Source organism: Apaloderma vittatum, unplaced genomic scaffold (assembly GCF_000703405.1).
Source record: "Apaloderma vittatum isolate BGI_N311 unplaced genomic scaffold, ASM70340v1 scaffold14740, whole genome shotgun sequence".
Classification (NCBI taxonomy): domain Eukaryota; kingdom Metazoa; phylum Chordata; class Aves; order Trogoniformes; family Trogonidae; genus Apaloderma; species Apaloderma vittatum.
The window spans coordinates 1783-15545 of record NW_009696331.1 but is presented as its reverse complement, the minus strand read 5'-3'; the positions used below and the strand labels follow the sequence as shown (position 1 = coordinate 15545).

At 37.7% G+C, this 13763-nt stretch overlaps 1 protein-coding gene across 1 annotated transcript in view; it reads right to left on the bottom strand.

Annotated features, from left to right (window-relative positions):
• Nucleotides 1-6546, bottom strand: part of CPNE3 (copine III) — a 20582-nt gene extending 14036 nt beyond the window's left edge. The window contains exons 1-6 of the mRNA XM_009874526.1: nt 6404-6546; nt 5638-5817; nt 4410-4484; nt 3878-3949; nt 3318-3401; nt 1600-1689 (exon numbers count right to left, since the gene is read on the bottom strand). Coding sequence (XP_009872828.1) covers nt 1600-1689; nt 3318-3401; nt 3878-3949; nt 4410-4484; nt 5638-5817; nt 6404-6535 — 633 coding nt within the window. The 5' untranslated portion in view covers nt 6536-6546. The remainder of the gene's footprint in view (nt 1-1599; nt 1690-3317; nt 3402-3877; nt 3950-4409; nt 4485-5637; nt 5818-6403) is intronic.
• Between the last annotated feature and the right edge of the window lie 7217 nt (nt 6547-13763).

Genomic DNA, 13763 nt, shown 5'->3' with positions numbered 1-13763 from the left:
GGCCTCATCCACCCGGGCCTAGACCCCCCCAAGGGGGGGGCCAGCCACAACCTCTCTGGGCAACTTATTCCAGAGTCTTGCCACCCCTGGACTGAAGAATTTCTTCCTAAGATCCAATCTAAACCTATTCTCCTTCAATTTAAATCCATTTCTCCTTGTCCTATCATTGGACACTAATTTATAATTTATTTAATATATGATTTGAAGAGACAATGCATAAAAAGACCAGTCCTGGTAGAAATATCTTTTCACAGGTTTAATTGCCTTTCTCACAGAAAGTTCAGTTTCATCTGAAGAGAAACAGTTGTTACATCTGGTCTACATCTGCTATCCCAACTGGTATATTAAATGCAATTAACCGTATCAGGCAGTATAATAAGCACTTTGTTTGTGTTACCTGTGGCACTGGTAGTAAAGTATTACAAGAGCCCTAATATACAACAAAGCACTGCCGTGGGTTAGGGCTGGGCTGGCCACTAAATACAGACTGACGCTCTCTAGCCCCTTCTCTCCCCCACAAACGGGAAGGAAAAGGGAATGAGGCGGAGATTTATGGGTTAGGAAAGAGAAAACTAGAACAGCTTTAATGAAACAATAATGGAAATAATAGTGAAATGATAAAAATAAAGAACTATACACAACTACATATAAGCCCGATATTGAACCCAATCACGAACCCCTCCTCCCACGATAGCACTCCCCACTGATGCTGCAGAGCAGGTGAGACTGGGGAAGCCTCAGGCTCAGTGGCAGATAAAGGGAGCTGGATGAAGGGAGCTGGATACGGGAACTCAGGATCTGGACCAAAAGCAGGAGATCGGACAGAGTCCTCCCTGGACACCGGCCACTGCAGATCAAGGGGAAAGAGCCAGAAACTCTCGTGATCACTATATACGACATAAGTTATGGAATTCTCTTGTTGGTCACCTGTCCTGCCTATTACCCCTTGGAGGTGCAACCTTTTACTTCCTCGTGACCCTTCCTACTTCCTGGCCCCCAGCGTGGCACACAAGAGCCAGCAGTGGCCTTGGTCACTACAGGACTAACCATAAGCCAGAGCCTTTCTGCATCCCAGTCCCAGGCAGTGACTGTAAACATCAGGTGTTATCACTGCCAGTAGCACACACTGTCTGCAAAAACATGCTGCTGACTTCAGAACATGCAGCCTTTGAGAAGAGACTAAACCGGAAAGTAAAAATCACTAAAAAGAATTGGGGTTTTTAGCTCAAACCAAGACACATACTCTAGCCTTTATAACACATCTTTTGCTACACAATATCTTAACACGACCAATACTGGCTGATGCAACACTAGAACTGTATATAAATTGGATGTTTCAAAGCTACTTTTGTTCAACTGGTTTCCCAGACTTTCAAAGACCAACTTTTATCAGTAACACATCACAGTTGTGATATTTTTTATTTTTTTTCCTAAGGAGTGCAGTTATATCTCCACAACTTTCAAATAAGAATAAGAAACCTAATACTTTCAATTCAGATTGAAACAAAAAGAGGCAATAACTTGAAAACATATCTTCCATTTATTACATAGCATAATTTTTTTATGCATTAATTCATGCACACATTTCATATACATTACCTTGATTGACTTATCCATGTCACTGTAACACAGGGAATTGAGAGAGATTTTAAAGGGCCTCCAAACAGGATTCAGGTTGTTTTTAATAACCTGTTTAAAAAAAATACGTATATAGTATTGTTCACAAGGGTGGCAAGTCATCATTGCAGTGGCTCATACCTTTGTGCCATGATTTTTGTAAGCAAAACCAGCTGACTAATATGGCTGTCAATCAATTCCTGCAGTCCAAACCCTAACATATGGGACATAAACAAACTAAACTTTCTTAATAGGCAGTACCATTATCCAAAAAAGAACAGTATTTTTCAATCTCATATTTTCCTAGGCTGCACTGTGATCTACTATATTATTCAGCTACTGCGCTGCAAAAAAAGAAATCTTTTTACAAAAATATTAGCTTTTTTTTTAATAAGCAGACACATATATATATATACACGAACATACATAAAAGTGTGACTTAACAAAAAAATGTGGAAAAAATATTACATTGGAATTTCTGAAAACATCAACGCTCTGGAGATTACAATTCACTTCAGTTTATATTTATCCTAAAATGCCACTTATGGAAATATTCCTTCAAGAAATTCATGGTACAGTTAAGCAGAAAGATCTCTCAAGTTGAGATCTCTCAAGTTGAGATATTTAAGAATAATAATGAAGAACCTTCAGGATTTGTCAGCTGGAAAGTATCTGTAATATTGCAAATACACCAAATAACGACGTTATAAAGCACAAGAACCTAAACATAACAAGCAATACTTAATTAATAAAATCCAATAATACTCATACTTCCAGCACTGTAGGAGTACAAAGAAAGAAATATCTCTTTGAAAATGAAAACAATAGTTTATGAAAATAATAGTTAGCAACATAAAAAGGAGTTTTTTAAAATCTGTAGCAAAGAACTAAAACTCCAGCCAGTTCTAGGCTGGAACAGCAAATTCTGGATTCATTACTGGAATTGAAGATGACTGAAATTCTCATGAAAGAGACACGTTTTATGCAGAACCACCACCTCATGAGAGAAACTATTTTTATAAATCTGACACAAAAAGGATTTATACTTCTTTGACATCAGGGCTTCAGACTTAATACTGTGACCACTCCAAACACGTGAACACCTCAGTCGTGCCTTGGGCCTGAGCTTCCACTGCAGCGAGACCATTTGGAACCTACTCTGACTCTGTCAGCTGCTATCATGGGAACTCTGCACCTCCTCCTGGGTGGAACGATGCTGCTGCTGCTCAAGCAGGTTTTCCCCTCACTCAGCATTATCCTTGGCTTGTCCTTGCTATGCAAGCATTTAGTATAATTACTTTAGTTAGTAAACGGTACAGCTGGTTGACACCGATATAAGAACAGCACGGTCATGGGAACACCCAAACTCTACCCTCAGAGTAGCACCGAGACTAATCTCCCTCTATGATTATGCAGCACCTTCTCAAAACATTTGTTTTCTTTTACATTGCAGAGTGTTTGGTTGTGTGGTGTTTTTTTTTTTCTTTAAAACCAAAAGTATTTTCCTTTAAAATAGGATAGTATATATCATAGACTTCCCAGGCTACCAGAACATCAGTGGAAGAGCTGAGGCAATTTCTAATTGCTCTGCACGTGAACCACTGGACCATTTTCTTCTTTTTTTGTAAGGCACTGTACCACTAGTGCTGTGACACGGCAAATAACCTGAATTTGTAGGTTGTTGACTGAAAATATCCTACCTCTGTTCTGTGAACCATCACCCAGTTTCCATCTCCAGTCTGCTTGTGGAATTCCAGATAAGGATCGGACTTTCCAAAGAAGTCCTGTATTTAAAGAACATGCCATTATCCCAGAACAGCCTGTGGCATGAATGCCATTACATGGTAGTTAAAAAACACTTAGATTAACAGAAAGTAAACTAAATATTAAAGGAACAAAAGCTTTAAATAAAGAAATGCAAGTCTGATTACATTATCACCTGAAAAAAAGAAAAAGAAAACAGGATATTATCTGTCAAGTTAGGCATAAAAGTTCTGTAGTATCCACATCTAAATACCTGACAGTATGGGTAAAAGAATACTTAATAGAATAAAGACTACGATGAAGTTAGTTTACTAAGGAGTTCATCCAGTTACTCTGAAGTTATCTTTCCTCAACTTGTTTTTTAGTGTATGAAAAAAAATTCTTAACATATTTAATTATTTCAGCAAAAAAATAAGAATGATCATTGTAACGTCTCCTGCTTTAATAAGATTCTGATTTTATGACTTTATCAAAGAATCAGCAATCACTTAAATACCTTATTGTCCAGCTTCCTTGCTTCTATTTCCAATACAACCACCCTGTTATCCTTCACTTCTTCTGCTGTAATCTAATATGCAAACAAAATAAAATACTTGTTTTCTATTCAGGAACTACATAGTTTTCTCATATTCACAATGATCCTACGACAAGTCCATTAAAAAAATAAAAATGTTTGCTCACAGATGAAGCACTAAAAAATAGTGGGAAGTGAGAGAACAATATGATTTGACATTGGGATTCACTAGAGAATGACACTGACAATTACAGATACTGCACAAAGAGTAGCGTATCAGACGTCCTAATTATTTTAGAGGGATGCAACGAGACTTATAGATGCAGAAGGGTGGGCTGCTCTCCTTCGAGTGACAAAGACACATTAGTGAAGGTAAAAAAAAGAGCTTTAAGACACTTCTTACAGCACTGTAGACTAGACACGGTGTGTTCAAGGCACTAATTAACTAAAAAAAACCTCCACAAGAACATCTAAAAATAAACACTGAAGATATTTATTGTCTGAATTTTCTTACCGTAATGCTTCCTTTCCCAGCAGGTCTGCCATTTTTGAGTACTAATGGTTTTGTTAGAGTCCTGCTAGAAACTATCTGCCAAGACAAAATTTGAGTATGAAGCATTAATCTACTATTATTATTTAGTAGATTTTCAAAGGAATGAATAGTGAGGTATTTTCATTTTAGGATTTTTTTCCTTCATCAAGAAGATGACAGTATTACATTTACTTCCCATGGTCTCATATAAATAAACAGGTAATACCTGACACACAAAAAAATTTAAAATACATACGCAGATGAACACATGCAAAGTTTGAGGAGCAATATGAAATAAAATGTCTTCTAGTAATATGATAAACATACATGGACAAAAACAATACCATAATTTAGTCTCAAACTGTTCTGAAGTTTTTCATACATACCATTCAAACTCATGCAAGCTACATTTCATGAACAGCTTCAGCAAACAGATTTATAAACACAGTTTGTCAACAGAAACAAATATCAGTCTGCCCCTGCAGTGCTTCTAGCTGATTTTATTTTATCCTCTTCGGGCAATGCTTTCTCAGAAGTGTGTCTACTCGTTCCATAGGTCCTTTTTTACTTTAGGAATGAATGGTTGATTTTAAACAGTTGTAAACTTTCATTGGACAATGCACTTTATAATGCACTTAAAAACATTTTAGACATGGGAGGGAAAAAAAAAAAAATCCCAGAAGACTCTCCTGAGAAGTGCCTTCAAATGATCTATTAGAAAGAATAAGTGACAAAGAAGCTGCCTGATTAGGACAGCAGCAATAGAAGAATGTGACAGGGAAACAGGAGCAAAATCAACAGCAAGCAGAACCACAATCACTGCTTGTCTTGAGTGAAAATCAAATTACGAGGTTAACATGACCCTTGTGTACACTTTTACATTGCTATACACCAATTCTCTTTTCACAAAGCATAAAAACTAGAATTTGAGTATTGGACTAAATAAAGACACCCCTATGCTCATTGACAGTGCTCTTACTTTCAGACACCATCCTAAAGTATATTTCAGGGCATCACCTCAAAATCTTTTGCAAATAACATGGTTATTCATTGAACTGAGGCTTGAAAAAAAACAAATAAGGGAATTCTAGCCAACTTAAAGAGTACTCCAACTACAGAAAAACATAGTGATACATTTAAGTTGAAGTGGTTAATGACTTGCAGTAACTTGTATTTTCTTAATTCTAAGGGAAATCATCTGCATACTTACTTGTCCCAGCGTACATTCAAATTCGCCTAAGAAGTCATCATCACTCAGATCAAAGGTCTTGTTATCGATGTCATATATTCCAAATTTAAGTTTCTGAACAAGCTCAAAATAGTAATCAATTAGAAATTTCTTGGCAAACTTTGGGTTCAAGGAATTCTTAACTCTTTCTGTGCGATCAACCTGCAGTTAGAAAGATATCACTTTATCTAGTATTCCACCAACCAAGCACTCCAATCAAATAACATATTACTAAAGACTTTCAAAAGTTCTTGTTATTATAAAATATAAGGCCCTAGCTTCCTAGAAACTTTTCATCAAATATAAAAAACCACATTATATTACAAAAACCACTGCTCTAAGTCAGAGATATCTGAAGTCCAGTTTTCCGTTGCTCCCTGTAAGTGGCATCTATTCTTGCACAGGGAAGACCAACATAAAAACGATAAATTATCAAATCCAGGATGAGACCCTAGTTTTAGAGTCCTGTATTTATAAAAGCACATGTAAGCACTTAGAAGGCTTCTTCTGTTGCTTATCCATGGCTGGGGAAATAGTGCTTACACATCAGACAGGAATAAGTATTTATTAGAAAATTATTACTAGCGTGCTGCCTGTATAACTGTGACAGAGATAATCTAATGAAAAGTATTCAGAGACGCTGGTATATATTAAAATATTTTAATGAAATCATATATTCCGGTGTTTTAAAAGGCCCAACAAGCTTGACCGTGTTTTTAAGGGATTCATGAGAAGCATTCTGCTGTACCTCATACCACTGCTGACCACTCGTGTTCTGGAGAAGCACACACAGTGGGTCTGACTTGGAACCAACATCTTTATCCAAGAGACTGGTGCAGGCAATCGTCAGCTCCACCTTTGTCACACACTGTGCCGCCATTTGTTAAACTGGAAAGCAGCAACAGAAATCATTATTTTAAACATTGACTGAAAAGCAAACAATGGGATTGTCATGATGCGTTAATTCTCTGTCTGATCACTAGAACCGTTAGCTCACCAGGAGTGAGATCCGAGGCTCCAAATGCAAATTTTAAGATTTATGATGTACCAATATTACAGCATTCCTGTCATATTTTATGCTTTGCCACACAGGTGTAAACCTTCATTTCAAAATCTGCACCTAAGAAACAAGATCAGGTTTCTTAGCACGCTTGAGGAACCAAATGGAAAACAGCGTACACCATGAAGAAAGCCCAGTGATTTGAACTGCTGACAGTAAAGCTTTGCAAGATTTAAATTACATCCTGTAAAGCCCACATGAATGCCTGTGTCTTATAATGCAGTTTTACTAATAATAACTCAATGAATAAGGAAAAAAAAAAATCATGATATACTGTCCCACCACACCTTTGTCACAAAATGTTGACAGCAGGAGCATGGCAGAAGTGGAAAAGGAGTTTAAGTAGGTAACAGGAATAGGTGATCTTGCTTAAGTAAATTTTAAAAAACAACTACAATTTTTAATAATTGGGATAAACAATTTTGAAGTCAAGTGATGACTCAGAATTAGAAGGAAGTGTTGTTTCTGGAGGTTCATTTACAAAAAAGAACATCTTGAAAGCCTTCTCACATTTCCTTTTAAGTATCTCAGACATTCTCTTCTACAACTGAGAAGACCAGCAAATATTACAAACCTACAGAAACAACTTCAATATCAGTTATGAACTCCATGCTCAGATCATGCCTAATTAGGTCTCAGCAGCAGCTATTCTCTATACTAAAAAACTATATAGCTACACTCTTCAGGAATATAACCATTTTCAAGACCTCTTTGGGAGGTGGGTCTCTACAGTTCAATTGCCCTTGACTCAGAGACTAACACTTGCAAAGCTTTCCACAAGCAGCCTATCTTGGAAGTTCCCAAGCCTCTTTAGCTTCAGGTTCTCCCTTTCTACAGTAAATAGACAGTCTAGACACAGTATCCCTGTGGATTAATTTATCTTGAAAGTGCATGAGACACTAAACAGAATAAGGAAGGAAAGGCATCTTGCTTCCATCTAACCAGCTCACTTGCATCAGACACATACAGGGTACTTGAACATGAAACTGTGCTTAACCCAATCCATTTCTCCTTCTTTCACTGCATTCGTATGTTTCCTAGGAGAAAGGAACTTTTTTTTAGAGATAAAAATGGAAAAAAAACATGCTGAAGAGGAATGATGAACTGAAAGCAGGATCTAGGAAACACTGTGGTCTGAGGGAACTTCTCTGAGGCTTCTCAGATTCATTAGGGCACGTTGCCTCTCCATCTCTGCTTTGCTATCTTAGAGATGGACCTTTTGGAGACCAAAGTACATATAAATTATCTGCAAAGGAACCAAGTATTATTTTTTAGAAGCATGTCAGATTCATGAAAACCCTCCTGCTCATCCCAAAGACCTAACGTGATTCCATTTTTTAATATCTTTTGCTCTCATGACTTTACCAAGTTTCAGTCATTGCCCTTGACACAAAAAAGCAAAACTCTAAGTATCTAACTTGTTTTTAAATCAATGGGGTTTAGGCTTAGAAAGCATGCTCTATAAAGCAGTCTGCCCCTTTTTTCCTGGTTCTCTTTTTATACTGGTATTTTCCATTCTCTATTGCTTTCCTGGCTGCCAGACAAGAGCTCATTAACAGTCAGCGGCTTTGCCCACAGAATCCAGTGCAAACCAGTGCATGATTCCTTAATGGCTGTTTCCAGAAAAACAACTTTATGCTGACAAAATGATGCGCTAATAACCACTGATGCTGCAACATCAAGCAGGAAGGGTTTTGATGAAATTCAAGAGAGATCAAACTGGAATTGAGATGTATTTCTCCAAATAGTCAACAATTTCTTCCTCTAGCTTCCCTGGAACTCTTTATTATCATGATTCCTGAAAGAACTTCTAGTCACATTTCTTTCAATGAAGTAACATTTCCAGAATCACTGGTAAATGGAGAGCATACGGTCAACATAAAAAACTGGTCAGCATTTTCTGCTTAGCTTGTGTGCGCATGTGTATATGTCCCACTTTTCTTTCATCACAAGTACTTTCTCACATGAATAGGTCAATTCTGTTAATTCTTCTCCTCCTCCAAGTCACTGACTCTCCGACTATGCCTAATGTCGGAAAAGAGGAGATCTAGCAAAAGAAGTGCTGTGCAAAAAGCACTCTTTAACAGACAGATAAAAGATTTTTAAAAAAAATCTGCTTCCCTTTCTTAAAAAACAAATATTCTTGTTTGAGATGTAGTAATTGTGTCCATACTACATAAAAGACACTTATAACAAGAATATCCATTTATCCCAGGGGAGGATACTCAACACAAAACCCAGATACAAAAGCAAAACTTCCCAAATCCTGAGATGGTCCTTTAATCTGTTCCATTTCTAGTTTTGCAAATCAAAGATGGAAAGTAATGGAAGGCTTTTTCCTCAGAGGTTTGGAGAGTACTAGGAATTAATATTTGTATAATGGGTCGGACAGGTCTTCTAACACACTTTAAGAAACAATTTTGCTATTTTACTGGAAATAAAGACATGATTATCCATAACACCATAAGACTGACAGGTTTTACAGTAAATAGTTGTATATAACCTGATTTTCAATAACATTATAACCATTAAAAGCTGGTAAAATACTTAACAGTTTAAGAAAGTCGTATCTCATTGACCCAAAACAGTGTTTATGGTAGTGAACTCAGTACATAAACAACAGATACTTCTCTTACAACATTGCAGTCATTGCAGAACTTGCAAAGGGCACACAGAGGCTTCCCAGGTTTGGGAGGTGGGTGGTAGTTATTCCTAAATATGATAAACATCCTCAGGGATCAGAGTCACTGTCAGGTAGGTTAGGATCCTCTTCCTGAAGACTTGATGGACTACAGTCTCTTTGAGATGGTGGAAATAAGAAATGACTGCAATAGTGCATTATCTCTCAAAACACCCAACATTATCTCTTGAAACATCCAACAATACAGTATCAGAGCTCACTGGCACATCAGATGCAAAATATTCTATATACATAACTCGATTACTTGTACATTTGGGGTACTGGAACAAGTATACACAGAGAGATGATACTGCCAGGGGTCTAGTAGGATGAGTCTTGACTGCCAGTAAGTTACATCACATAATAATAACTACTTGATAAGATTCTTGTTATGAAAGTAACTATGCTCCCCATTGCCCAAATAAAACTAAAATCTGTTTTTCTGAAGTCATCAACTGTTTGTCCTCCATGTAGGGTACACTATAAAGTGAGGCACAAGCACACCAGAACGGGGCCAGATGACAGCTCCTTTTTATTGGAGTCCTTTTAATTGGAATAGCTTTTATGACCAGAGGAGCATATTAGGCTCTAAAAAAACGCAATCAAACAAACAAACAAACACCCCCCCACACACACACACACAAAAAAAAAACCACCACAATTCTGAGCAGGAGAAGATTGAAAATTACTATACAAACTGTATGGCAGAACTCATGACATCCAGACTCTGAACTGAGATGTACAGACATAAGGGAAATACACATCCCTCATCTATGTTACATCTAGGCTGCTCAAGGGCATGGTAAGGTCAACTAAGTATATTACAAGCCCTTCTGCCTGAGCTGTCTTTATCAAAGAAAAACTTGTAAGTAAATAACTAGTCTTGTCTAGCAGTTTCAGTCACCATAATGTTCTTTGAATTCCACTAATGATTCTACTGAAGCTAAGTGGCATCCACCAAATAACCCAGCCAACGTCTGCTTTTCCACAGAAACTGTAAACATGGCATTCTACCTGGGAAGGAACACACCTGTTAGCAGAATAATCTTTTAACAAAGCACTTGGGAAACATCAGACCACAGCAATCCTGCCAATGCTGCAATACCAGAGGAGAGCACAGGCTTGCCCAGATAACCTTCCAAAGCAGTACAAAGATACATCCATAATTATAGGTGTTTCCCAATCTGACAAGCAGAAATACATAACTACAAGAAGACAAAAAGATTAATGAAGTGAGCACTGCTCTAGCTGGGTTTGGCACCGCTGTCTTTAGTCACAAGTCTCAAACCTGTTCTGATGTCAGCTATTGCTGTCCTAGAACATTTCCTACTTCCTGTGAACTACTAACAACAACAGACCAAAAATCCCTATTTTGTAGTTACCTCAGGGCCCAGACGGACACAGAAAAAACAGTGGAAACATTGCAGAACTTGCTAACAAAATCTATTCCTGATCAGCTACTCTAGTTGTAATGTTTCACTTAAGGATTTTAACTGTACCAGGCTGAAAAAGGCAGTACCATATACAAGCAGTGCTCCAATCCTTCCTGAATTATTAACTATTTCCCACAAAATTAAGCAGATGACAAAATGTGAATAAATTTATTATTACACTATAAAAATGAAAATCCTGAATCAAGTCTAAACCTTAAAATAATGTGTATGAAGCTTTACTGTCATGAACATTCAGCGTATGCAATTTTTCAGTCTTTGCTCTTTCGGACAGGACTAAGACACCATTTCTTGCAAACAGAAATTTTTGTGGTAAAGATGTCTATGCCTCTACTGCTTAGAAACTCTTCTATTGCATCTCAGACCAAGCAGTAACAGCACTTCTTGCATCAACCTTTCATTAATACATCTCAACCTGAATCGTTCTCTATTTGAAGAATCACATGAAACCCTAAGTGTAAGCTCACATTCACTATTTAGTATACATAAAGGAATTATATCACTCTTAATTGAACAAGTGAGATTATGCTGATTAAGCCCTAACGACCACAGAACTCATTTTACTGGGGATTATGCCAAATAAAAATAAGAGCTAATATTTAAGAAATCTGAGGCATATGGGTGTGTGAGAAGGGAGGCATTATTTTCTCTAAGGAAATGAATCATCTATTTGTACAAGCTCCATCATACTCAGGCAGTTCAAATATTTGCCTACTGGATTGGTAGCACACTCGTCTAATAAGTCAGGCAACTATTTGCAGCCAGTTTCTATATATAAAAATCTATCATTAAGTTACGCTGCCAAAGAACATATGTGGAATTCTATTAAGAAAAAAAAAATCCTGTTGCAAAGACCAGGATCTATTAATTTGACTTCCAGGACACCTGTTCACAAGATGACTTAGAAACAGCCATTTCTAAATATCATTCTGTTGACCTTTTTATTCCTGAATATGTCTGTTCACCCTTTAGGCACACCTTTAATGTTGAGGGATGTTCACAACATCCTTCTCACACAACAGTATTTTAAGAATTTTAGATGAAGTTTTGATTCAAGTGAGCTAAACTATCAAAGGTAATATTGTGCCCTGAACAAGAAAATTAAGAAACACAGACCTCCGGACTTCAAAATATAGTTGTTTTAAGCAGATGGCATTCAGCCAGCTGAAAATATGTTTCTTACATGTGGTTTATCAGAACAAATTTATATCTGTTAGTTTATGAAAAGTAATCCATCAACTATGCAATTTGAATAGTATCTTAAATCACGTATTCTTCGTTGTGATGTTCCTGTGTAGAGCCACTGACTGACTTTACATAATTAACTTTATCCAGAAGAAAGGAAAACATGTATCTCACTAAAACTTACTGTGTTTTACTGCAGAAAAAAAACGCAAGGGATCACATATTTTAGACTAATCCTTCTTACAGTCCATTTCAAGTCTGGCATGTTGTGGCACCTCATCGTTACAAATATCAGTTCTTAAAAATGAATTTATGGCAACTTACTCAGAGGTCTGCTTCTGGGCTTCTTGGTAGAAGGCTAAAGTTTCAGTAGTAGCATTAAAACGCTAAATGAAAGGCAATTAGAATCAATAATTGTTGGTCCTATATATCATTCAATGTATCAGTTTTGAATGCATATACTGTGAGGGACTACAGCTCCTCTTAAAATAACCACGCTGTCCAACACGTTGATATGTCTATGACAACAGCTCCGTAAACATTATTTATGGGAAACTCAGAGCCTTTGTTAGAGAATGAAGTACAAGGCAAGAAAAGCCCTTTAAAATCTTATGAATAAAAATGAGATTACCTTTTTTGTCCTATTCTTTTAATGCTTTTTTCCCTATAAGGTGATAATGTTTTAAAGTAAGTAAGCCAGTATCAGCAGCTTGCAAGCTCCCAATGTGGCTTATGCAGTAAGAAACCTACGCTTTCCTGTGCTGATAAAGGTTGCCTACGAAAAATCCGTAAAAACACTATCCCACAACGGTCCAGCATATCAATAACAATAAATCGAACTTCAAACTGACAGTCACAAACCTACACTTGAGTATAGCCCTGATGCATTTCAAACCTTCATATAGGCAAAGCAGGAGCTCTCCAGTCAGTTGTCCTCTGATCCTGTATCACAGCAGCTACTTGCACTCTGCATTCCCTGTGCCTCGGAGGCACACACATGCTCTGCATATGCATAGTCACTGGCTCTGAATACAGGCACACGCAATCATGTGCCACCAGGTTATTGCACATGTGCTAATTACCATGAGGTAATTAGGTAATCCATGAGGGCTTCATAATAACCTTCCTGGATGCAAGAAGCACCAGAAGCAAGTTGCTACTACTGGAACTAATTCAGCTGGCTCCTAACTGTGCCTTGGATAAATCCTAGAATCATTAAGGTTGTAGAAGACCTGTAAGATCATCAAGTCCACTAGACCATATCCCAAAGTTCCACATCTACACATTTTTTGAGCATTTCCAGGGACAGTGACTCCACCACTTCCCTGGGCAGTCTGTTTCAATGCTTCATCACTTTTTCAGTAAAGAAATATTTCCTAATACCTAATCTAAACCTCCCGTGGCGCAACATGGGGCAATTTCCTCTCATCATATCACTAGTAACTTGGGAGAAGAAACCAACTTCCACCCCACTACAACCTCCTTTCAGGTAATTGTAGAGAGCGATAAGGTGTCCCTCCAGCCTCCTCTTCTCCAGACTAAACAACCTCAGCTCCCTCAGCCACTCCTGATAGGACTTGTTCTCCAGTCCCTTCACCAGCTTCGCTGCCCTTCTCAGGACCCACTCCAGCACCTCAGTATTTCCCACACTGCAGTGCCCAGAACTGAAGACAATACACAAGCTGTGGCCTCACCAGCACTGAGTACAGGGACATGATCACTTCCCTATTCC